This window comes from Piliocolobus tephrosceles, chromosome X, assembly GCF_002776525.5.
Source record: "Piliocolobus tephrosceles isolate RC106 chromosome X, ASM277652v3, whole genome shotgun sequence".
Taxonomy (NCBI): Eukaryota; Metazoa; Chordata; class Mammalia; order Primates; family Cercopithecidae; genus Piliocolobus; species Piliocolobus tephrosceles.
Window position 1 is genome coordinate 67460724 of NC_045455.1, and position 26014 is coordinate 67486737.

The window sequence follows — 26014 nt, forward strand, 5'->3', positions numbered from 1 at the left end:
AAAAACACAACAAAAAAAAAAAAAAAAAAAAAAAAAAAAAAAAAACTGCCTACATATGATGAAAACATTCTTTAAAAAGTATATATGATGCAGATCAACCTTTAAAATTGTGTTAATGTAGTGATTAAAGTTACTGTTCAATTTTTTTCTTGAATGGTGTCATTGTGTTTTTCCCAGTAAAAATGACACCTCTAGAAAATGTAATTTTTAAAAAATTGGCTAGTCGCCAGGCACGGTGGCTCATGCCTGTAATCCCAGCACTTTGGGAGGCCAAGGCAGGAGGATAGCTTGAGCTCAGGAGTTTGAGACCAGCCTGGACAACATGGTGAAACCACGTCTCTACAAAAAATAATAAATTAACCAGGCATGGTGGCATGTGCCCGTCGTTCCAGGTACTTGGGACGTTGAGGCCAGAGAATTGCATGAGCCCGGGAGGCGGAGGCTGCAGTGAGCTGAGATCACAGCACTGCACTCCAGCCTAGAAGCAGAGTGAGACTCTGTCTGTCTCTCTCCTTTTTTTTTTTTTTTTTTTTTTTGAGATGGAGTCTCGGCTCACTGCAACGTCCACCTTCTAGGTTCAAGCAGTTCTCCCACCTCAGCCTCCCCAGTACTTGAGATTACAGGCACATGCTACCACGCCCAGCTAATTTTTTTACTTTCAGTAGAGACGGGGTTTTGCCATGTTGGCCAGGCTGGTCTCCAGCTCCTAACCTCGAGTGATCTGCCCGCTTCGGCCTCTCAAAGAGCTGGGATTACAGGTGTGAGCCACTGCACCCAGCCAAGACTCTGTCTCAAAAGAAAAAAAATTGACTAGTTAGAAACCACTGATTCAGTAGGTATTTGAATTTGGATCTGGAGTCACAGTGATTTAGCTCTTATAACCAGTAATCTTTGTGCTGTTTTCTGCTTTCCCATGCATTATTTCATTAAAATGTCAAGACTCAAGTTGGTTGTTATGACTCTTCCATTTTACAAGCAAAAAAGCAGGCTCAGTTGGAAGGCCGAGGCAGGCGGATCACGAGGTCAAGAGATCAAGACCATCCCGGCCAACATGGTGAAACCCTGTCTCTACTAAAAATACAAAAATTAGCTGGGCATGGTAGCGTGCGCTTGTAGTCCCAGCTACTCGGGTGGCTGAGGCAGGAAAATTGCTTGAACCCGGAAGGCAGAGGTTGCAGTGAGCTGAGATTGTGCCACTGTACTCCAGCCTGGTGACAGAGCAAGACTGTCTTCAAAAAAAAAAAAAAAGAAGCAGACTTGGACAGGGTGAATCATTGACTCATGATCTTGCTGCGTTTTATAATTCGTCTCTTTCTCTTTTACCATGTCATGCGACTCACAGAGAAAGTGCCTTGTAAGTGGCAAACACTAGATTGTTGTTGTCATTGTTTTTGTTAAGCTACTATATTTTAGCAGGAAAAAGCGATTAGGAAACATAAGAAACTCAAAGAGTGTTATGTGTGCCACTGTGTGATGGTATTGATGCTGCTCTTGCTTTGCTCTTTTCAGTGCCTGTGGTCGGTGATCATCCTTTTTTAAGGCCAGGGGGTGTGTGGGGAGGAGACGGAAGCAGATAGAGGGCTCCTGGGGTGGAATTATCCCAGGGAAGTCTCAGAGCAATAAAGAACCATCTGGCAGAGGGCTTGTCATTCTCGCCTACGCTACAGGGGGATTGGCTCATGCTGGGACTAAGTCCTGTCCAGGCCCAGCTGCTGAGTCAGCAGGAATCCTGCAAGGGCCCGATTTGCAGGATTGGGGCGGGACGAGGATGATAGCAGGCCAAGGCTGAGGGCTCCTGGAGGTGGGGGAGCTAGGGTGCTGCTCTGACCCGGTTCCCCGAGCAGCATCAGGGCTAGGTCTGGGCCCCATGGAGGCAGGGAGGGAGCAGAAGCTGTAGAAGCCTTAGCACAGTGGCTTGGAGGCATCATGCCAGGCTGCCTGGGTGACCTATGCCCTGGGTGACACAGAGAGGGAAGGGACACTCCCCTTGGCCTCTAGCCCGGAGCTTGGGGCCACATGGCTAGGCTGCAGGGCCTCTGGAGGTAGCTGCGTGGCACTGACTGCAGAATCTTAGACAGGCACCGCCATCCAGGGGCTGGCTGGCAGTCGGGGTGGATCTGTGAGCACTGCTGGGGAGCACAGGCTCCACCAGACATCAAGGAGTCTTGCCTGAGGGCAAAAGTCTTGTGTTCACCGGGAAACCATGATTACTTTGTGACCCCAGTCCTGCCCAAAGGCCCTGTGGCCTGAGTTTCTCTGTACACCCCCGACCCTGACCCCTTCAGCTCAACCAGCAGGGAAGCTTTTCATTAGACACCCTGACATGGGGAGGCTCACAAGGGCTACTGCCCCGGGAGGCAGCGCAGAGCAGAAGGTAACAGTGTGGCTTTGATTTGGGTCCACCTGGGGGCACACTTGGCCTCCACTGCTTATTTGCTGTGAACCTCAACCAGAATTTTTCTGCACCTCAGTTTCCTTCTCTATAAAATGGGGGTTGATGACGATAATAATGGTACTTAACTTAAAGGGTTATTGGAAGGATTAAATAAGTGAAGACACATCAAGTAGTTAGCCCAAAGCCTGGCGTCTAGTCCCAGACTAGTTCTGTTAGAGAAGGACAGGAGAGCCCTCAAACGTAGCGGTGTGGCTGGAGAAAGTGACGCTGGTGCATGTGCAAGCCCCAGCACCTTTGTGTGTCTGTGACTGCAGCTTCCAGACCTGGAACAAGGAAAAGGGGCTACACTGAGCTCACTGACACCAGGAGAGACAAAGGTCTTGGGCCCCACCTCTACTGCCCTAAGAGTGTGAGTTTAGAAATGTACTCCTGCCAACTCTTATACAGGTGGTCAGGCCTGGAGGAGCACGGCATGCCCATTGCACTCACCAAGAAACAACTTATAAGCCAGGATGCTGCTTCTGACGTTTGTTATGAGATCTGTTTAACCCAAGAGCTGGGGCGGTTTTCTGTGCAGCACAGCTAAGGGAGGGCAGGAGGCCAGGGGCACTCGGAGGATGCACATAGGGACTGAAGGAGTCAACCGCGGGGACGACGTCCAAATGGGTTGCTGGAAGACCACGGAAAGTTGGTGGTTTTTAAGGGGTTATCATGCAACAGAGCCTCGTGGTCACTTTTCTGCTCTCTACAGATAGGTCCAAAGGAGGAGAGTGCTAGAATAAGAGCTTTATTCTCCTGGAAAGTGCTAGAGAAGCATGGATGGAGTCTCTTGTCCAGCCCTCCTTTCCCTGGGCTCCATAACGGCCCCCACCTTTTTATCTTGTTGTGACCTCCTCTTGCTCTGGTCTCTCACTTTCTCAACTTGCAGTATGCAAATTAATAACTTTTTTCCAAGGACTGCCTCTTTTAAAAATCAAATGTTATTTCTTTCTATTTTCAAGCCATCCATGCAAAATTCCAAAGGTACAAAAAAGTAGAGCATCAAGGACGTTCTCCTTTCACCCCAGTGCTCCAGCCATGCTGGACCTTTCCTGGGAAACAGTCCACACCATTGGCTTCTTATATATTTTTCCAGAGATATTCTATGCACATATAAGCAAGTAGGGTGCATCGGGGTTTTTTTCATGGTTTTCCTTTTTTTCCCCCCTCAATAATCACTTACTTTGAGGAATGCAACCTCTTGTATAAATCTCTCAGTCAGAAGTTCTCAGTCATGAGCTGTGTTGAGATCAGTGGGAAACAAAGGGGAGGAGAGACAGCCAGGAGCCCTAGGAATCACCACCTTTCCTACCCACCACCAAGTCCCCAGTGAGTGATGTCCAGGATGGGGCTGGGCGGGGTGCGAGTTACCTTTGTAGGTATTGTGGTGAGAACCAATGCTCCAATCATGCTGAAGGTTTAATGAAATTCTCCCAGAAATTTCCTCCCTCTATGACCATGATGTGTTAGGCAACCCATGGGGCCTTAGGCTGTATATCTGAATTTGGGGTTTTTGCTACAGGTGCAACGTGTGTATCGGTGACTGTTTACAGGTACTTATGCCCATGATTCAGCTTTCCCCAGATGTGGAGAAAAGTGGACAGAGAGTACAAGTTCTACTCATATACAGGAAAGAGTGGTTCTCAATGGGCATTCTTGGAGAATTTGATTAGAGCATGTGCCTGACATGCAGTGAGTGGGGACTAGAGATGCTAGACATCCTGTAACACCCAAGACTATTTTGTGTAAGAGAAAAATGTTTCTTAAATTTGAATTTCACTTTTGAATGTCCCAAACATTTATGTAGTAGTTTAAAAAAAAAAACCACCATTGGCCGGGCGCGGTGGCTCAAGCCTGTAATCCCAGCACTTTGGGAGGCCGAGACGGGCGGATCACGAGGTCAGGAGATCGAGACCATCCTGGCTAACACTGTGAAACCCCGTCTCTACTAAAAAATACAAAAAACTAGCCGGGCGAGGTGGTGGGCGCCTGTAGTCCCAGCTACTCGGGAGGCTGAGGCAGGAGAATGGCGTAAACCTGGGAGGCAGAGCTTGCAGTGAGCTGAGATCCGGCCACTGCACTCCAGCCTGGGGAACAGAGCGAGACTCCGTCTCAAAAAAAAAAAAAAAAAAAAAAAAAAAAAAAAAAAAACCACCATCTAAAATGATCCTAGAACCTAATTTTGTTTTACATGTAAACGCAGACTATTTTTGCATGGTTTTCATATACACTACATTTTCCAGAAACACAACTACTGTGTGCATTGAGGAAAGTTTGCACTTTGTTTTGTTTGGAGCTTTTCCAAGAGCTGCTCATTATTTTGGAAAATCACATCACTGACAGCAGCGCTTTGAATAACAGCGTGGCATTTAAGTTGCTGATAAGATGCACCAAAACAGTGATCCCCGGCCATGGTGCTCATGTGGATTCTATATTTAGATGCAAGAATGTGACAACTTCATTAATGTGATTGTCCTGAGCACTTGTATATGGGAATATATATTATTTTATTATAAATCACCTTCCGTTGGGCAGAGTGGCTCACATCTGTAATTTAAGCACTTTGGGAGGCTGAGGCAGGAGGATCACTTGCCCCACCCAGCCCCATTCCGGACATCACTCACTGGGGACTTGCTGGTGGGTAGGAAAGGTGGGTAGTTCCAAGAGCTCCTCACTGTCTCTCCTCCTTTTTGTCTCCCACTGATCCTCAACAAGGAGTTCAAGACCAGCCTGGGCAACATAGCAAGACCCAGTCTCTACAAAAAAATTAAAAATTAGCTGGGCATAGTGGTGCACACCTGTAGTCCCAGCTCCTCAGAAGGCTGGGGCAGAAGGATCATTTGAAGCCAGGAGTTCGAGGCTGCACCACTTTGTACCACTGCATTCCAGCCTGGGCTATAGAGCAAGACTCCGTCTCTAAAAATAAATAAATAAACAAATACCTTCCTTTATTTCTTACATAATAGTTACAGCATTACACTGATTGTTTTTCAAGATTGTGTGGCTAGGTAGATTCCATTGTGTATTATTTTCATTTCTAAACTTTACAAATGAATGTTGTAAAATATTTGTTACATTAAAAAAGTCAACTTGCTCTGTTTCTGGGCTTATCAGTAGAGGAGGACATAGCTGGGTAGAGGAAACTGAGAAGGGACCAGAAGTGGTGGAGACCTTAAATCAGCAGTCATCCATGGTGACAGCCAGAGAGGCCAACATCTTGCCTCTGAACCAGGGAGCTCCGTTGCTTCATGGTACATGTAGTCTCATTCCTACATGGCACCTGCTTCCACCTGTGAACTATGGTCTGCTCTGGAGCACAACCCTGCCTTGCCAATGTGGGCAATGGTTGCATAGGGGGCAAAGGAGCTTGCATGAAAAAATGTGAGTCCACCACCAGAAAGAACTCCAAATCCATAACGGGGTTGGGATTTTTATGGATGGAGATCTTAATTAGTTATAGGACACAGTAGATGTTGATTGCAAAGATATTTTATTTATATTTATAACATATAATTATTATAAACATAATATAATAATAAATATATAATAATAATATAAAAATATTATAACATATTATAAACATATAAAATAAATATTTATTAACTCTATTTTTATATGTTTTAAAAAGTACACATTTGTGGCCAGGCACAGTGGGTCACACCTGTAATCCTAGCACTTTGGGAGGCCGGGGCAGGAGGATTGCTTGAGCCCAGGAGTTCGAGATCAGCTTGGGCAACACAGGGAGAACCCATGTCTACAACTATATAATTTAAAAATTAGCTGGGTGTGGTGGCATGCAGCTGTAGTCCCAGCTGCTCAGGAGGCTAGGGCAGGAGGATTACCTGCACCTGGGAGATTGAGACTGCAGTGAGCCATGATTGCCACTGCGCTCCAGCCTAGATGATGGAGCAAGACCCTGTCTCAAAAAATAAATCAATTAAATTAAATTTGTGATTTCTGTGTGTCCTCCCATGCTTTTCCTAGGTATTTGGTTTCAGTGGAATATTGCTGATCCGTTACCCTCCACAGAACTCCCGAGAAGAACAGAAATCTGTCTGCCTCTGCTTTCCAAGGACGCTGACCACAAATAAGGCTTTCCTGATAGAAAATGAATCCATAGGAAACATCCTACAAGAAATATTTATCCAGCAAATGGCATGTGGAAGCTGTTTCCCTGTGTTCCTAAGTCCCAGGCTGCGAGCACCACTCGCCTCCCTCGCGATGTCTGGAGAGCGGGATGTCTTCCAGGTTCGTCTCCTCACTGCTGGCGGCCCGTCCTGGGTGTGGGGCTCCTGCCACGGACGCCTCCTCAGGGTGCAGCCACAGTGGGGATCCTCTCCGTCTTTGCCACCCCCAACGCCTATGCACTTGGCTGCCTGAACTATTTTGGCTCCACCCAGCAGCCTTAGTGGAGAGAAAACAACGCCCCTGCGTGCCCCACCGTAAGCACCGTCAGCTTCTCTCCTCTTTGTTCCGTTTTCTGGCCAGTTTCTTCAACAACCCGCAGCGCCCTTATTTCCTGTGGTCTGCTGCACTTGTTTAACAATCGGTGTGCCAAGTATAGCCCGGTTTCATTATAGCTGTGCTCCACGTGGTTGTAAGCAGAGCACACATACACTTTTGTATTCTGATTTTGTTTTCATTTAATTTATAGCAAGAATTACATTGCCTTACTCCTAGTTTCTAATAAACATCACTGAGTTGGCTTCATAATTATATAAAGGGGAAATATTATTATTTACTTCTAAAGGCCGCAAAAAAATCTGAATTAAAGATTTGGTGAGTGAAGTTTATCTCTTCATTTGGATTATTTCCATGGGCTAGATTGCCAGAGTTGGGACTTCTGGGACATAAGAAATAACACTTGGCCGGGCGCGGTGGCTCATGCTTGTAATCCCAGCACTTTGGGAGGCGGAGGCGGGCGGGTCACGAGGTCAGGAGTTTGAGACCAGCCTGGCCAACATGGTGAAACTCCGTCTCTACTAAAAATACAAAAAATTAGCTGGGCGCAGTGTCAGGTGCCTGTAGTCCCAGCTACCCAGGAGGCTGAGGCAGGAGAATCGCTTGAACCCGGGATGTGGAGGTTTCAGTGAGCTGAGATCAGGCCACTGCATTCCAGCCTGGGCAACAGAGTGCGACTCCGTCTTAAAAAAACAAAAAACAAACAAAACTTTGTCGCTTGCTAAGATTATTCAATATGTCATCATGATTTTACATGCTTGCTTTTCACTTTTATTGTTTTCCTTCACAGACTGGACTCCCTACCTCCCAGGCCCAAAGCTCCCAGGCCCAAAGTTCCCATGCCTGAGCTCCTCAGCACTTGGAGAAGAGGTGGCAGCTGGGCAAACTGTCTCCAGACCACCACTGTAGGGAGAAGGGACCCGATGCCATGACACTGGCGGAGTGGAGAAAACATTCCCACCACTGAGGAGTTTGCTATGAGGGTTATCATGGTAATGATATGACTAGCTACCGTTTACTGAGTTCCTTTATGTTAGGCATTGTATTATACCATTTCCCCTACAACCTACTGGGTGAGTAGTGTTATCGCCATTTTCTAAGGGAGAAAACAAAGCCTCAGAGAGGTAACTAGCTTTCAGCTGCAAGTTACAAAACACGCCCTGCACGTGGCTGAAACAGTGAGATTGTCTTATTCTCTCCCTTGACCAGCCTGGCCAACATGGCAAACCCCGTCTCTAGTGAAAATACAAAAAAATCAACTGGCCATGGTGGTGTACACCTGTAATCGCAGCTACTCGAGAGACTAAGGCAGGAGAATCACTTGAACCCAGGAGGCAGAGGTTGCAGTGAGCCAAGATTGTGCCACTGCACTCCAGCCTGGGCAACAAAAGCAAAACTCCATTTCAAAAAAAAAAAAAAAAAAAGGCAGGAAGAAAGGGAAAGGTGTAAGTGTTTTTGTCTGCTTGTGTGCATGTGTGTGTACTTATTTAATAAAAAAAGGAAATGTTTTCCTAAAGCCTACCAGCCAATTTCTCCATACATCTTACTGACCAGGAGAATCAAATTACTTGGCTTGGCCAGGCTGGGTCTACCTTCTCTGAGCACATCGCCCCCACCCCCTCTGCCCCCACTGCATGGTATCTGAATAAAATTATGATACTTGTAGCAAGAAGAAAGTGGGAAAGGTATTGGGTAAGCGAAAACGTCTGTTACACTTCCTTCCCAGACATTCCGTGGCAAAGATTCTCTTTTCAGAAGACAATGCTGTCTTCCAAGATCTTCGTTTCAGTATGTGTTAACAGTATGTGTGTGGGTTTGTGCGCATGCACATGCGTGTGGTTGTGTCTCGGGTGCTCATGGTTTTGTTACTGGTATAGCATATTCAAGTCGGAAATTAGGAAATCAGAAGGAATGCTGCAGTAGTCATTCTCGGCTGCTATCTTGCACGTGGGACAGGGCAAGACAGTGTGAGGCTCCACATAAATTAGGAAGAACGCGGGTTGGAGATTTAGATCTGGATTCTAGCCCCCAGCTCTGCTACTTTCCATCTGTGTTGCCTGGGTTAAGTTATTTAATCTTTTTGTTATTATTAATTAGATATAGGGTCTGGCTCTGTTGCCCAGGCTGGAGTACAGTGATGCAATCATAGCTCACTGCAGGCTCAAATTCCTGGGCTCCAACAGACTTCCTGCCTCAGCCTCCCAAGTAGCTAGGGCTACGGCTACAGGCACATGCCACCACACCTGGCTAATTTTTAAATTTTTTTGTAGAGATGGGGGCTCTCTCTATTTTGCTCAGACTGGTCTTGAACTCCTGGCTTCAAGCAATCCTCCTGCCTTGGCGTCCCAGAGTGCTGGGATTATAGACATGAGCCACTGTGCCTGGCCATTACTTAATCTTTCTAAGCCTCAATTTTCTAATCTGTAAAGCAAGAAGTTTACACTAGGTAATGTCTAAAGCTCTAATATTCTATAATGTAATTTTTTTTTTTTTTTTGAGATGGAGTCTCACTCTGTCACCCAGGCTGGGGTGCAGTGGCACAGTCTTGGCTCACTGCAGCCTCTGCTTCCCAAGCTTAGCCTCCTGCCTCAGTCTCCCAGGTAGCTGGGACAACAGGTGTGTGCCAACACACCCAGCTAATTTTTGTATTTTTAGTAGAGATGGTGTTTCACCATGTTGGCCAGGTCGGTCTCGAACTCCTGGCCTCAAGTGATCTGCCTGCCTCGGCCTCTCAAAGGGTTGGGATTATAGGCATGAGTGCCCAGCCAGTTTATCACATTATTAAACCCAAAAAAACCCTGCTCAAATGCATCTGCAGGCCATATGAATGAGGGAGGTCAACATTTTTTCTTGTATAAGAAGAATAAAACATAACAGAATTAGGTATAGCATGTAATGTAAGCAGATTATGGGCTTTTTTGAAATGTCTTTATTTTCATTACAAACTGTGCTTTGAATGATTATGTGTTAAGTGACTGTGTTTTACATTTACAGCACAGCTCATCTTTCAGAATTTTCCTGCTATTTCTGTTTTCTATTTTATTGGCAATGCGTTTCTTTATAACTGAGTGAAGAATGTGGCAAGGCTGGGGAAAATGTTTGTGCCTGTCTCTTTTTGCTCTCTCTCCCCCTCTGAACAGAAATAGTATCGTGGCAGTGCATCTCTTTGTCTCTTAGGAAAATAAAAAGCCAGGAAAAGGAAATAACAGTGGGTGATCTACTTTTGGAACAGCGTGAGAAAGATCTAGAGAATGTTAGTTTTGCATTGAAGCCACTTCAACTTCTACTTTTTCAATATTACAGGAAGTTTCCTAGCATTGAGAGGAAAGAGAAACAGTGACCAGAGACTTTCTCCTAATATGCAGGAAGGACAATGTGGAGACCAAGACTAATCTGGGTGATGAGCTCCAGGCCTGCCTCAAAACAGGAGCTGATGGGAGTAAGTCTCTTATCTTCTTCCAAGGTTGTTTCAATATCCAAAGTAGGTCCTCCATGGCAGCTGCTATTCAATCAGCCACATTTCCTGAACTGGATAATTTTTAGTTGGCAGGAAAAAGGAAAATAAACCAAAAAAACCTAACTTGATTAGGAAGGATGTTGGAAGGTCACTTCATAGTTAGAAACTAAGATTAGTGCTTGTGACTTGGCTATATTTCCCAGATGACTTACTATTTACCTTGTGCATCAATGGGCCAAGTGTTTATTTTGCATGGAGAGAAAGGGAGAAACTTCATCAGCACAGGATCCAGGCCCTACAGCCACGACCAGCTGAGGATTCTCCCTTAAACCCTCAAAAAGTATTCTGGGCCAGGCGCGGTGGCTCAAGCCTGTAGTCCCAGCACTTTGGGAGGCCGAGACGGGCGGATCACGAGGTCAGGAGATCAAGACCATCCTGGCTAACACGGTGAAACCCCTTCTCTACTAAAAAATACAAAAAACTAGCCGGGTGAGGTGGTGGGCGCCTGTAGTCCCAGCTACTCGGGAGGCTGAGGCAGGAGAATGGCATGAACCCAGGAGGCGGAGCTTGCAGTGAGCTGAGATCCGGCCACTGCACTCCAGCCTGGGCGACAGAGCGAGACTCCGTCTCAAAAAAAAAAAAAAAAAGTATTCTGATATGCTCACTCATGAGACTGAAGCTGTGCCTTGAAGTAGAACGTGCACAGTAGTTCATTCCCACGGCCGTATTCCTGCCGGACGATAGAGCTTGGCCTGCACTAAAGGTCTATCAATATTGCCCCCAATATGCTAAGGCATATCCTTCCTAAGATATGGCTGTGTCCACGGTCCTCCCCAGAAGGGGCTCTTGTAAGGCTCCCAAGGGAGCAAAATTCAGACTCTGACCCAGAGACTCTCTTCACCTCATCTTCTCCTGGGAGTCTTCATCCAATAGTGGCAATGTCACTCTTTCCTTCTAGAAAGAGTTGTGCTGGCTGGGTGCGAGGGCTCACGCCTGTAATCCGAGCACTTTAGGGGGCCAAGGTGGGCGGATCACTTGAGGTTAGGTGTTCGAGACCAGCCTGGGCAACATGGTGAAACCCCCATCTCTACTAAAAATACAAAAATTAGCCAGGTGTGGTGGCAGGTGCCTGTAATCCCAGATACTCAGGAGGCTGAGGCAGGAGAATCACTTGAACCCAAGAGGTGGAGGTTGCAGTGACCTGAGATCGCGCCACTGCACTCCAGCCTGTGTGACAGAGCAAGACTCCATCTCTAAATAAATAAATCAGTAAAAATAGAGTTGTGCTTGCTTCTTTGTCAGCTTTTATATTGATCCCTTTTCACATATATTTATATAAAAATAGTTGTTGACATAATGATGTAATATTTAGAAGTAAAAAGAAAAAAACTAGGCTGGTTGGTGTGGTGGCTTATGTCTATAATCTAAGCACTTTGAGAGCCCGAGGCAGGAGAATCACTTAAGGTGAGAAGTTTGAGACCAGCCCTAGTGACTTAGCAAGACTCTGTCTCTATTTATTAAAAAAACAAAAACAACAAAACTAGTCTGAGGCAAGGTACTTAATGTTATGTAGCCTCAGTTTCCACATCAATAAATGGAGACAAAAAAATTACCTCTCAGAGGTTGCAGTGAGCCGAGATTCAGGGTCTCCTATGGCCATTCTACCTGGTTATGTGAATCCTCAGAGAGATGGTATAAAATAAGGACACTATTTTTAAAAATACGGAGAACAAAAATGAGCCCTTGGACATTTAAAATATAACAGCAGAAGTAAGTATCTTGATGGAAGGATTGGAAGATAATATTGAAGAAATCCAGAAAGTAGAGTGAAAAGGCAAAGGTGTAAGAAAGGAAAGAAAATATTTTTAAAATTAGAGACTAAGCAGAGTGCAACAATCAAATGATAGGAGTTCCAGAAAAAGAGAACTTTAAAAATGGAGTAGAGGCTAGGCGCGATGGCTCACGTCTGTAATCCCAGCACTTTGGGAGGCCGAGGATGGTGGATCACCTGAGGTCAGGAGTTCAAGACCAGTCTGGGCAACATGGTGAAACCCCCGACTCTACTAAAAATACAAAAATTAGCCCCGCATGGTGGAGCACACCGGTAGTCCCAGCTACTCAGGAGGATGAGGCAGGAGAATTGCTTGAACCCAGGAGGCAGAGGTTGCAGTGAGCTTGATCATGCTACTGTACTCCAGCCTGGGTGACAAAGAAAAAAAGCTATTACTGATTAAGCCCTAATCTGTATCATACATTATATCTACATTAATTTATTTACTCCTCCCAACACCTTTGAGAGGTGTTTTTTTTTTTTTTTTTTTTTTTTTTTTGCTATTTTCTAGCATGGAGCCTGCCAGCCTATTTCTCTCTGGGTCCTATATGCACCTTGGAACAGAACACTGTCTTGTCAATGTGTGCAGTGATGACATAGGAGGCAGATGAAGGAGCACAGAATGTGTACCAGCAGAGACCATGTGCTAGGCTATAAAACAAGCTCAACAATTATTAAAGAATTGAAATTATGTGGAATATATTCTCACTTGACCACAGCAAAATTAAGGTAGAAATAAAAAACAAAAAGATGTCTATAAAATCTCCAGATTTTGAATTGAATGATAGTAAAAATAGAGCATATCAAAATGTGCGAGTTGCAGCTTATTGACTCAAATCCTTACATTAGAAAAGTAGAGGCTGAGTGTGGTGGCTCACACCTATAATCCTAGCACTTTGGGAGGCTGAGGCGGACAGATAGCTTCAGCTCAGGAATTCGAGACCAGCCTGGGCAACATGGCAAAACTCCATCTCTACAAAACACATCTCTACAAAAATTATGCTGGGTGTGGTGGCTCACCCCTGTAATCCCAGCACTTTGAGAGGCCTAGGCAGGTGGATCATTTGAGGTCAGGAGATCAAGATCAGGTTGGCAAACATGGTGAGATCCCGTCTCTACTAAAAATACAAAAATTAGCCAGGCGTGGTAAGAGGCGTCTGTAACCCCTGCTACTCAGGAGGCTGAGGTACGACAATCAGTTGAACCTGGGAGATGGAGGTTGCAGTGAGCTGAGATCGTGCCACTGCACTCCAGCCTGGGCAACAGAGCGAGACTCCATTCCAAAAACAAACAAACAAAACCCAAAAAACAAATGAACAAAAAATCCCCCAAAAAACCCACAAAAATTAGCTGGGTGTGGTGAGGTGTGCCTGTAGTCCCCACCTTCTCGGGAGTCTGAGGTGGGAAGATTGCTTGAGCCCGGGAGGCAGAGGTTGCAGTGAGCTGATATTGTGCCAATCCACTCCAGGTTGGGTGACAGAGTGAGACCCTATCTCAAAAAAAAGAAAAGAAGGATGCAAAAATCAATGATTTCAGTGCCAATTATGAAATAAGAGGCAAAAGAGAAGCAAACAAAATACAAACTACATAGAAGAAACAAAATAATCAAAATACAAATAGAAATAAGTAAAATAGAAAAATAGAGAAAATTGGCCAGGTGCAGTGGCTCATGCCTGTAATCCCAGCACTTTGGGAGGCCAAGGCAGGCTGATCACTTGAGGTCAGGAATTTGAGACCAGCCTGGCTAACATGGTGAAACTCCATCTCTACTAAAAATACAAAAATTAGCTGAGTGTGGTGGTGCACACCTGAAATCCCAGCTACTTGGGAGGTTGAGGTGGGAGAATGACTTAAACCCAGGAGGCAGAAGTTGCAGTAAGCCCAGACTGTGCCACTGTACTCCAGCCTGAGCAACAGAGCAAGACTCTGTCTCTAAATACATAAATAAATAAATAAATAAATAAGAAAAAATAGACAAAATCAACAAAGTCAAGAGTTGATTCTTTGAAAAGATTAATAAATTTGATAAACTGCTAATAAGGCTGATTAAGAGAAAAAGAAAACCATGAAGAATTTTAAAGGAGGTATTGCTATAGACTCTACAAATATTTAAAAAACTGTTAAGGGGTCGAGTGCAGTGACTCACACCTGTAATCCCAGCACTTTGGGAGGCCAAGGTGGGCAGATCACTTGTGGTCAGGAGTTTGAGACCAGCCTAGCCAACATGGTGAAACCCCATCTCTACTCAAAATACAAAAATCAGCCAGGTGTGGTGGTGCACGCCTGTAGTCCCAGCTACTCGGGAGGCTGAGGGAGGCGAATCATTTGAACCCAGGAGGTGGAGGTTGCAGTGAGCCGAGATTGCGCCAATACGCTCCAGCCCGGGTGACAGAGTGAGACTCTGTCTCAAAATAAATAAATACATAAATAAATAACTAAAAATAAAAAAGCAAAAAACTGTTAAGGAACAAGTGTTGGTGAGGTTGTGGAGAAATTAGATCCCTGTACACTTTTGCTGGGTACTAAAATGGTGCAGCTGCTGTGGAAAACAGTATGGAGATTCTTAAAAATCTAAATTGTGATATGATCCAGCAATCTCATTTCTGGGTATATATACAAAAGAATTGAAATCAGGATCTTGAAGAGATATCTGCACTCCCACATTCATTGCAGCATTATTCACAACAATATAGGAACAACCCAGTTACCCATTGTATCAGTCCGTTCTCACGCTGCTAATAAAGACATGCCCCAAATTGGGTAATTTACAAAGAAAACAGGTTTCATTGACTCACAGTTCAGCATGACTGGGGAGTCCTCAGGAAACTTACAGTCATGGTGGAAGGGGAATCAAACATGTCCTTCTTCACATGGTGGTGGGGAGAGAAGAATGAGAACGCATCTAAGGGGGAAGCCTCTTATAAAACCATCAGATCTCGTGAAAACTTACTATTGCAAGGATAGCATGGGGGAACCACTCCCATGATTCAATTACCTCCCACCAGCTCCGTCCCATGACACATGGAGATTATGGGAACTACAATTCAAGATGAGATTTGGGTGGGGACACAGCCAAACCATATTGGCATACACATTTCTTTGGAATATTATTCAATGCAATGAATAATACAATGGAATATTATTCAGGTTTTTTTTCTTTCTTTTTTTTTTTTTTTTGAGATGGAGTCTCACTCTGTCACCCAGGCTGGAGTGCAATGACATGGTCTGGGCTCACTGCAAACTTCGCCTCCTGAATTCAAGTGATTCTCTGGCCTCAGCCTCCTGAGTAGCTGGGACTATAGGCATGTGCCACCACATCTGGCTAATTTTTGCATTTTTGGTAGAGACAGGGTTTCACTATGTTGGCCAGGCTGGTCTCGAACTCCTAACCTTGTGATCTGCCCACCTCGGCCTCCCAAAGTGCTGGGATTACGGGCGTGAGCCACTGCGCCTGGCATATTCAGCTTTAAAAAAGAAGGAAACCCAGGGCCATGGTTACCAGAGGATCGGGGGAGAGGGACATGGGAAGTTGTTTAAACGTATAAAGTTACAATTGTTCAAGATGAGTAAGTCCAGAGATCTGCTGTACACATATTGCCTATAGTTAACAGTAAGATACTGCATACTTATAATTGTGTTAAAAGGGTGGATCTCAAATTTAGTGTTCTTACCTCAGAAAAACAAAAAAAACATAGACAAAGGGACACAAGGAAACTTTTGGAGGTGATGAAGTGATGGATATATTTATTACCTGGACTGTGGTTATGGTAACATGAGTAGATATGTATGTCCAAACTCACCAAATTGTATACATTAATCATGTGCAGTTTATACCTCAATAAAGCTGGGGAAAAGCTGATAAGGAGGATATTATAGAAAACTTCATGCTGATAAACAACTTAGATGAATTTAATAAACATTTATTAAATGAGCTATCTTTTTTCTGACTTGAAGTATCACTGTTATTGTACACTAAATTCATATATTTATATGTATGTGTGGGTTTGGATGTTTCTGCCTTCTATATTCCATTCCACAATTCTACTTGTGGATCTTTTGCTAATATCACATTAGTTTAATGAATATCTTTAATGTTCATTGTATTTGATAGGAAAAGTCTGCCCTCTGCATTTTACCTACAAAATCTTGTGGTCATTTTTATGTTTTTATGTACTTTTTTTTTTTTTTGAGACAGAGTCTCACTCTGTTGCCCAAGCTGGAGTGCAGTGACACAATCTTGGCTCACTGCAAGCTCTGCCTCCCGGGTTCAAGTGATTCTCCTGCCTTAGCCTCCCTAGTAGCTGGGATTACAGGCGCACACCATCACGCCCAGCTAATTTTTGTATTTTTAGTAGAGATGGAGTTTCGTCCTTCTGGCCAGGCTTGTCTCAAACTCCTGACCTCAGGTGATCCTCCCGCCTCGGCCTCCCAAAGTGCTAGGATTACAGGCGTGAGCCACCACACCCAGCCTGTACTCTCTTTTTCATATGAACATTAAGATCATGTTTTCAAATTTAATTGAACATTTTGGTGGAAAAATAACGTTGGAATTCTAATTGGGGTAGCTTTTAATAGATTGATTTTTGGAGACTTGACATCATTACACAATTGAGACTTCTCATCTAGAAATATGTGTTGCCTTTCCATTTATGCAAGTCTTCCTTTGTATTCTTGAGGGAACTTTCAGCTATTACACTTTTCAGCTCGATAATTTCTACTTGATTCATTTTTAGAGTTTTCATTTCTCTGTTAAGATTGCCTACATGTTCACTCAGTAATACCATACTTTCCTTATGTTCTTTAAACATGTGCCTTACTAACTCTTGAACATATTTATAATAGCTGCTCCGAAGTCTTTGTTGAATCCAACATTTGGGCCCACTCTGATTCAGTTGCTAGGGACTGATTTTGTTTCTCCTGAGTATAGTCACGCTTTCCTGATTCTTCACATGTCTAGTAATTTTTGGTTTAAAACTGGGCATTGTAGTAATGTTATATCCACTCTAGATTCTGTTTGTTCTTCTGAGGGTTGTTGCCATGTTTTTCTAGTAGGCAGTTAACCTGCCTGCATTTAAACTGAAAAATCTGTCCCCAACAATTTATATTAGTTGAGGTACTATTCTTCACAGTTTTCTGAGGATCCAGTTGCTTCTTTTTTGGCCTAGTGCCTGGGAGTCTCTCCTGAGCCTGTGTAGTTTAGTGGTCAGCCACAGATTTGGAAATAATTTATATTCAGGTTTTGAAGCTTACCTACTGTATAGCCCCTTGTTTTCTTCCTAAATATCCAGCTGCTCTGCCAACCCCAAGTTCTGCCCAATGGCACCTCAAGCCAATAAGGTTTTTGCTTTCTGCAAGACCTGAGCTTTGTGCACGTTGAGTCAACAGTGCAGCAAACTCACAAATCTCACCAGGAGCAGTTCTGTCTCACAAGGGTAGATGCCTCTCTAGTCTCTGCCTGCTTTTTCACTGGGCTGCCTGGGGTCTCTTGTGTGTCTCAGCAGTTTAGCAGGCAGGCAGGGATTTGAGTGGAACTTATACTCAGCTTTTCAATTCAGTCCTTCTGTGGCTCTGGCTCTCATTTTTACAGGATTTTCCCCCTTGAATATCCAGTTGTCTGCTGCCCTAAACTTTATTCTCTGACACCTCAGGCTGGCATGGCTGTGGTTTTCTGCCACCAAAACTGGAGGGTGTTGAGGAGTGACCCCTGCTTAGGAGCCACAGACTCTTAGTTTTTACCTGATGCAGTAGCAGTCATTCAAGAGTAAACCCTTCTCAAGAGTCATCTTACAAAAACACCAACAAATAGTTGTTTTTAATAAATTTGTCCAGTTTTTATAATCATTATCTATGGAAGAAATTGCCCAATGTTTTCCATGATACTATTCCTGGAAATTCTGCCCTTTAGTGAACTTTAGAAATTTTCTCCATATAGGTTTTATGTATTTTTAAACTTTATTACTAAGTATTTTAGGGTTTTTACTGTTATTGGTAATGGTGCTTTTGTCTAAATACATTTTCTAATTAGTTATTAATTTTTATATGTCTTTCTTAAACTTATACGGAGCTCTTCTTCGTTCTAATTTTTTTAGTGGATTCTCTTGACTTGTCTATGGAGGCAGTCATATTGTCTGCAGACGATGGTCATGTTTAATTCCTTCCAACATTGGGCCTCCGGTTTCATTCACTTATTGGTCCATAAGTTCTAGCTGAATATTAACAGCAGTGACAGAGGGCACACTTTCCTAATCTTTGTCTGTTTTTGTTACTATTGCTGTGAAGCAAATTACCTCAAAACTTAGTGGCTTAAAACGATTATTTTGTTTTGCTTATGACTTTGAGGGTCAGGATTTCAAGAAGGGCTAGATCACATTGTTTGTTCTCACTTAGGATATCTCAAGCACCTGCAGTCAGATGTCAGCTGGGGATGAAGTCACCTGACGGTTCACCTAGACTGGATGTCCAGATGGCTCACCCGCATGGCTGACAGTTGATGCTGCTGCTGTCAGCTGGGGGCTCAGTGACACTATCAGCTGAAGTGCTTACAAGATGGCCTCTACATGTTAGTTGGCCTCTTTCCAACATGGCATTCTCAGGGTAGTCAGACCGCTTTTGTGGAGGCTCAGGGATCCGAGACCAAGTGTTCCAGAGAACAAGTAGGAAGCTGTGTCACCTTTTTTGATCCAGCCAGAGAAGTCACACTTCTGTGTGTATCACTTATTCTGCATTTTATTGGTGACAAGCAAATTGTTAAGTCTACCCGAATTCAAAGGGAGGGTACAGAAACGCCACCTCTCAATGGGTGGGGTGCCAAAGAATTTGTGACCATATTTTGTAAAAATCCATACATCACTTCAGTGGTGATGTTTCTAATGTTTTACCATTAAATGTAATATTTTCTGTAGGTTCTTGACAGACATCCTTTATAAGTTTGAGGACCCCTTAAATTCAATTATGGGCACGTACAAAGAAACAGCAGTTGCCATTGGCTTTTCTCATAGACAAAGGAATATAATTCATGGAGAAGAGTTAGGGTAAATTTATATTGTAAGATTTGTGAAATCTGGCTACATAGGTGAAGGTTAGTACACAATAGCAAATAATATTTAAAGATGTTATACTATGGTCTGGAATATTTTCCAGCATAAGTGGGATATTATTTTATCAATTGTAATTCAGTTAATATTTAGCAATAACTGGGCCAGGCACAGTGACTCACACCTGTAATCCCAGCACTCTGGGAAACCAAGGCGGGAGAATTGCTTGAAGCCAGGAGTTTCAGACCAGCCCGGGCAACATAGTGAGACCCCCGTCTCCACAAAAACAATTTTTAAAAATTATCCAGGCATGGTGGCACACACCTGTAGTCCCAGCTAGGCTGAGATGGGAGGATCATTTCAGCCCAGGAGGTAGAGGCCACCATGAGCTATGATCATGCAAGCAAGATCTTGTCTCTTTAAAAAAAAAAGCAATATCCATCACATATTGCAAAGAGATGAATAGAGAAAAGAATATAAGAAATTTCTTACAGAAATAATACATTTATTTTACATGGAACACAGCCATTTTCCTTTAAATAGGGAATCTAGACAATATTCAACTAAATAGCACATTTAATTTCACTAAAGCCTCAGATCCCATTATAGAATCCTGCTGAGCTAGTTTAGATTAGACCATATGGTGAGCTCTTTAAGAAAAAGAAAGTGATCTCTTTCCTAAGCCCACACATACTACTTCAATGATAAGGAAGGCTGATTTGGAACACATAGGCCAAAGAGAAGAATTGACAAGAACTGGAAGATGTGTCTCAGTCTCTAGAGCTGGGCTGAGTCAGGCCATCTGCAGCTGACTTTTCTAGAAAAAGGAGTGATGAGGCTCCTAGGAGTGATGAGGCTCCTAGGGAAGCTATCACTGGGCCCATCATATCTGGTTACACGGTAATCAGAATGGAGATGACAAATGCTCTGAAGGGAAGGCACAGCATGTCCTAAAAGATTAAAGGTTTACATAATATAGGCTTATTCATATACTTTTGGCCCCTGGGAACCACAGCCTTGGGACATATATACCAATGCTTGTAAAAATGTGGAAGCTGGGGAGGTGAGAAGGTAGTGAAAAAGCTGGAGTGTGAAGAAGTTTGGGTTTCCATAGATACCCCCTTTTCCCCTTTTTCAACTTAACCACAGTCACTGGATTAAATGAATCAATTTAGTTGGGTGGAAATAACAAGTTTACATATCAGTGTAAAAAAGGAACATAAAGAAAAGGATGAAATGGGTTTTTTTTTTCACCCTCAAGAAAATTTTTCCCTTTTAATTGCTTTCTACAGTGAATTCAGGTGAATTATAGTTTGACATTTTTTATGTAATAGATATTTCAGAGTTTGCAGTGGTAGAAAAAGAAAGAAGTAGTAATAGAACCAAAGAAAAAAAGGACATTTAATAACTGTATCAGAATATGAGTACTGCTGCCTCCATCCACCAATCATTAGAAACAAGTGTCAGAAGCAGCAGCAATACCAAGGCCAGGCACAGTGGCTCATGCCTGTAATCCCAGCTCTTTGGGAGGCCAAGGTGGGCAGATCTCTTGAGGCCAAGAGTTTGACACCAGCCTGGCCTACATGGTGAAACCCATCTCTACTAAAAATACAAAATTAACCAGGTGTGGTGGTGTGCACCTGTAATCTCAGCTACTCGGGAGGCTGAGGCGGGAGAATTGCTTGAACCCGGGAGATGGAGGTTGCAGTGAGCCAAGATTGCGCCACTGCACTCCTGGCTGGGCAACAGAGAGAGACTCCGTCTTAAAAAATAAATGAATAAATACATAAAAATAGATGCAGTAGCAGTAACAGACTTCCTCTTAGCCACCTGCTAGACCCATAGTCTTGCAAACAACTTCCAATGTCATTCCTGTCTTAATAAACGTAGAGAGAGTTCTGAGAAATGTCAGCCTGGCATGTTAGAACATATTAAGCTTATAGATTGTTAAAACTCTAGGAAACTGTTAAGTTCTAACTCTCCTTACATGAGTGTTTCATCCATTTTTAACAGTCCTTCACACTATTTCCATTCCAAGGAATTCTGCCTTTTAATTTTTTTATTTTTTGTAGAGACAAGGTCTCACCCTGTTGCCCAGGCTGGTCTCAAATTCCTGGGCTCAAGCAGTCCTCCCACCTCACCTCCCGAAAGCGCTGTGATTACAAGCATGACCCATCATACCCGGCCCTAATTCTGCCTTGTAATCTGGCTTGTTGATCAACTTTTGAGTGAACTGAGATAAATCCTACAAATTGCTGAGTTTGTTTCCATGTTTGTGATGCACTGAAGTAATCCTCTTGTGAATGTGCCTGGATCATATTTTAAACGTTGTGGTCACTTCTGTAGCCGGTTTGGAAATATTGCAATGATTTCAGAATTGGATGAAGAAATGTATCTTGAAATTAAAAACTACATAAACCTATGGAATACACCTGGTGTTAATTTCTCATTAGACAGCATTAAATCTAGGTTGGTTAGTAGATGAACCAGAGGCAACAAAGTAAATGCAAATGAACCTTTAACTGATGCTAGGTTTGGGCCTGCGCCACATGGTGGCAGGCTTGCTCTGTGAAGTACTTCCTCTTCAGGCCCAACAAACAATAGTATTCCTAAAGGCATAAAGCTTTCCTCCAAGCCATGACTCAGGGACCAAGACTCCTTTCAATCTGTGGCCCCGCCATCTTCAACAAGTGGTTTCCAGGCTCTTTCCAAAAGGAGAAAGAATAAGGAGGACCACTGTGGGAGATCTGTGTGTGATCCCAGGAAAACAAACTTCATCAAGAAACAAGTTTCTTCTTTACTTTCCTTTTTTTTTTCTTTTTTTTTGACAGTCTGTCTCTGCCGCCCAGGCTGGAGTGTAGTGGTGCGATATCGGCTCACTGCAACCTCCACCTCCTGGGTTCAGGCGATTCTCGTGTCTCAGCCTCCCGAGTATTTGGGATTACAGGCATGCACCACCACACCCAGCTAATTTTTGTATTTTAAGTAGAGACAGGTTTTCGCCATGTTAGCCAGGCTGATCTCGAACTCCTGACTTCAGGCGATCTGCCCGCCTCAGACTCCCGAAGTGCTAGGATTACAGGTGCGAGCCACTGTGCCCTTCAAGAAACAAGTTTTAATGTTTGGATTTAACTACATTAAATCACATTAAACTACATGGTTTAGGAAATTAATTTTTAGAAAGAATAACATAAGTTATTAAGTTGTGAAGATTGTATTTTCTTTATTTTTATTTTTGAGACAGAGTCTTGCTCTGTCCCCCAGGCTGGAGTGCAGTGGCGTGATCTCAGCTCACTGAAGCCTGTACCTCCTGGGTTCAAGTGATTCTCCTGCCTCAGCCTCCCAAGTAGCTGGGATTACAGGTGCCCACCACCACGCCTGGCTAATTTTTGTATTTTTAGTATAGACGGGGTTTCACCATATTGGCCAGGCTGGTCTTGAACTCCTGACCTCAACTAATCTGCCCACCTTGGCCTCTCAAAGTGCTTGGATTACAGGCATGAGCCACTGCACTCGGCCAAGATTGTATTCTCTTTAAAAAATGTTACTTTACATTGTATGGTACATGGGCAGCAATGATTTAACCTTTGGTAGAACATTCTGCCTCTAAATCTCAGTATCATCTTCTCCAAAATGATGGGTTTGTATTTACTTAAAGTTCCATAATTATCATATCTCTCTTACAACTAAAAAGGCTTAAATATTCTTCTTCAGTAAAAGGAATATCAGTCATGTTATAATAGCTTTTTAAAGAATATGCTTTCTGGAGTTAGACTGCCTATGTTTGAGTTTGAGTTCTGCCATTTATTAACTGTGAGGTATTAGGTATGGTAATCAGCCTATCAAAATTTCAGTTTCTTGCCAGGCATAGTGGCTCACACCTGTAACCCCAGCACTTTGGGAGACCCAGGTGGGCAGATGGTTTGAGCTTAGGAGTTAGAGACCAGCCTATGCAACATGGTGAAACTCTGTCTTTACAAAAAATAAAAAAAAATTAGCCAGGCACGGTGGTGTGCACTTATAGTCCTAGCTACCAGGGAAGCTGAGAGAGGATTGCTGAAGCCTGGGAGGTCAAGGCTGCAGTGAGCCATGAGCAAGACCCTGTCTCAAAAAAAAAAAAAACCCAAAAACCTACAACAAAAAACCAAACCAAAACAAAAACAAAACAAAACAAAAAAACCAGACTTGATTACTCCACATTATATACATGTAACTACATTTCACATGTACCCCATACATTTGTACAAGTAAAAAAGATTTCAATGTCCTCATCCATAAAGTGGTATTAGTTATAGTACATATTTTATGGGGTTGTTAGGATTAAATGGGAAGAAAGTATGTATGGCAGAGACTGGCCAACTGTTGACTAAAGTGTTTCTTTCTCTTTCTGAGCAAACAGTTAAACCACATTTTCCATCTTCACTTAAGTTAGTTGTGGCCATGCAACTGAGTCCTGATCTGGAATGTGAAAGTGTTAGCAGCAGTGAATCCATACAGGTCTGTAGCAGCCTCAATTCTTGCCGCCTCAGAAGAAAGAACTTGACGGAGGGGTATAAGGCAGAGGGAGAGACTGAGGCACATTTTAGAGCAGGAGTGAAAGTCTAAGAAGTTTTAGAGCAGGAATAAAAAAATGTACACTTGGAAGAGGGTCAAGCAGGCAACGTGAGAGATTCAAGTGCACAGTCTGACCTTTGACTCTGGGCTTTATACACTGGCATGCTTCCAGTGGGTTACACGTCTTCTCCCGGTTCTTCCTTAGGGGTGGGCTGTCTGCATTCACACTGGCCGGCCAGCACTTGGGAGGGGCCGCATGTGCAGTGTGTTTACTGAAGCTGTGCACGTGCTCACTTGAGGCGTTTTTCCCTTACCAGTTGAGTGTTCTAGAGGAAGGTCATATACCGGTTAAACTCTGCCCTTTTGCCTCTTAGTTTTCATGCTTGACCCCACTCGCCCAACTCCTGAGATCTTACCAGGAAGCTGGTGCTCACCAGTTTCAGGTGTTTTCTATTTATTGGGAACCTGCCTTTCTCTGGCGCTGGCTGCAACCAAGTATTATTTTAGAGAGACAGTTAACAACCGCCTGACCATTACCTGATGGTTTCCTGACATTCCTGGTTGTGGTGTGGGAGTGCTCTCCTGCCCTGCTCATGTCTGCCTAACTACCTACTGTAACAAAAGGAAGAGAGGCATGCTACTTCTAGGCTAAACTCACACACAGATCTCCCATAGTGGTCCTCCTTCTTCTTTCTCCTTCTGCAAAGACCCTGGAAACCACTTGTTGAAGATGGCGGGGCCACAAAATGAAAGGAGGCTTGGTCCCTGAGTCATGGCTTGAAGAAAAGCTTTATGCCTTTAGGAATACTATTAATAGCGTTTCTCTCATTATTACAAACCAGAAGCCTACAGCCCTGAACTTAAAACACAAGCAATATAATGGTGATTCTGTCTGCAGGATGTTTTTAAGCTAGAGAAAGTCTAGGAAATAAAGTTGTGTGTGGAAGCAGGAAAACTCTAAGCTATATTCATATGTATAACTCACAGAAAGTCAACATCTTGTATTTATATTTGCTACAGTTTTTGAAAATTTTAATGGCATATCTAAGAAGGGAAATTAGATAAAATATTCAAGTTGGTGTCATATTGAAAACAGTATTTTCAATTATTTCATCCTTGTGATTACTTCAGTCCATATTATGATTCATTCAATGGTTTCTCTCAGTATTTCACACAATGATTACCCTTTTTTTTTTTTTAACTGTAATCCCATGACACATTAGGAATTGTCCTTTTTTTTTTTTTTTTTTTTTTTTTAATTAAAGACTGGGTCCTACATTGCCCAGGCTGGAGTCCAGCGGCTATTCACAGCCACCATGATAGTGCACTACAGCCCGAATGCCTGGGCTCAAGTGATCCTCCTGCCTCAGCCTCCTGAGTAGCTGGGGCTGAAACTGCCTTTGCAAAATTACAACAGTAAAAGAAATCTGACATGGCTGACTCCATCTTGCTTCCAGTCTCACAGGCTGGCTGTCTTCGCTCATTCCTGGATGTGGGCCAAGGTAACTTTGGGGGAAATTTAGTTTATAGTTTAAACGTTAATAGCCCTCCCCCAAAACTGAACTGCCCTTGTAAAGCTAATGGAAGGTCAAGTTAGGAGGATGGGCGGGGCCTGGATTCTATTAAGATATAGGCTTAGCTAAAATATTACCAACCACTGTTGTGAAGGCCAAAGATCAGCAACTTCCTCAATTATTCTTGCAGATAACATCACTATTGTAGAACCTATGACTGGCCTTTTGAGATGTCTTTTCGGGGTTTTGCTTTTTTGAATACAGGCTCATGCCTGTAATCCCAGCACTTTCAGAGGTCAAGGTGGGTGGATCACTTGAGGTCAGGAGTTCAATGACTAATGCGAGTTCAACGACTAATGGGTTCACCTGGACTCATCAACCAGTCCTGTGGCCCCACCCAGAAACCAACTCAGTGCAGGGCAGCTTTGACTCCCTATTATTTCATCTCTGATCCAACCAATCAGCACTCCCGACTTACTGGCCCTGTACTCACCAAACTGTCTTTGAAAAACCCCAGTCTCTAAATCTTTGAAGAGACTGATTTGAGTAATAAAAAAACTCTGGTCTCCTGTCAGCCAGCTCTGTGTGAGTTAAACTCTGTATCATGACTCCCCTGTCTGGATAAATCAGCTCTATCTGGGCAGCAGGGAAAATGAACCCACTGGGCAGTTATAGGACTACAGAAATGTGCCACCACACCCAGCTACTCTTCTTTTTTGAAAATACCTT

At 43.5% G+C, this 26014-nt stretch overlaps 1 protein-coding gene across 1 annotated transcript; it reads right to left on the reverse strand.

Moving 5' to 3' along the window:
• Positions 1–6320: 6320 nt before the first annotated feature.
• LOC116418586 lies at positions 6321–7886 on the reverse strand. The gene is made up of 2 exons (XM_031934943.1): positions 7700–7886; positions 6321–6914 (listed from the first exon to the last, which is right to left on the reverse strand). The coding sequence occupies exons 1-2, from the start codon at positions 7884–7886 to the stop codon at positions 6451–6453; spliced, it is 651 nt and encodes a 216-aa protein (XP_031790803.1). The 3' UTR covers positions 6321–6450.
• Between the last annotated feature and the right edge of the window lie 18128 nt (positions 7887–26014).

Coding starts and splice junctions, on each gene's coding strand:
- LOC116418586 (XM_031934943.1), bottom strand. CDS start 7,886: ATGATAACCCTCATAGCAAACTCCTCAGTGGTGGGAATGTTTTCTCCA. Junction 6,915..7,699: donor GGGAGCTTTGGGCCTGGGAG/GTAGGGAGTCCA, acceptor GAAACTGGCCAG/AAAACGGAACAAAGAGGAGA.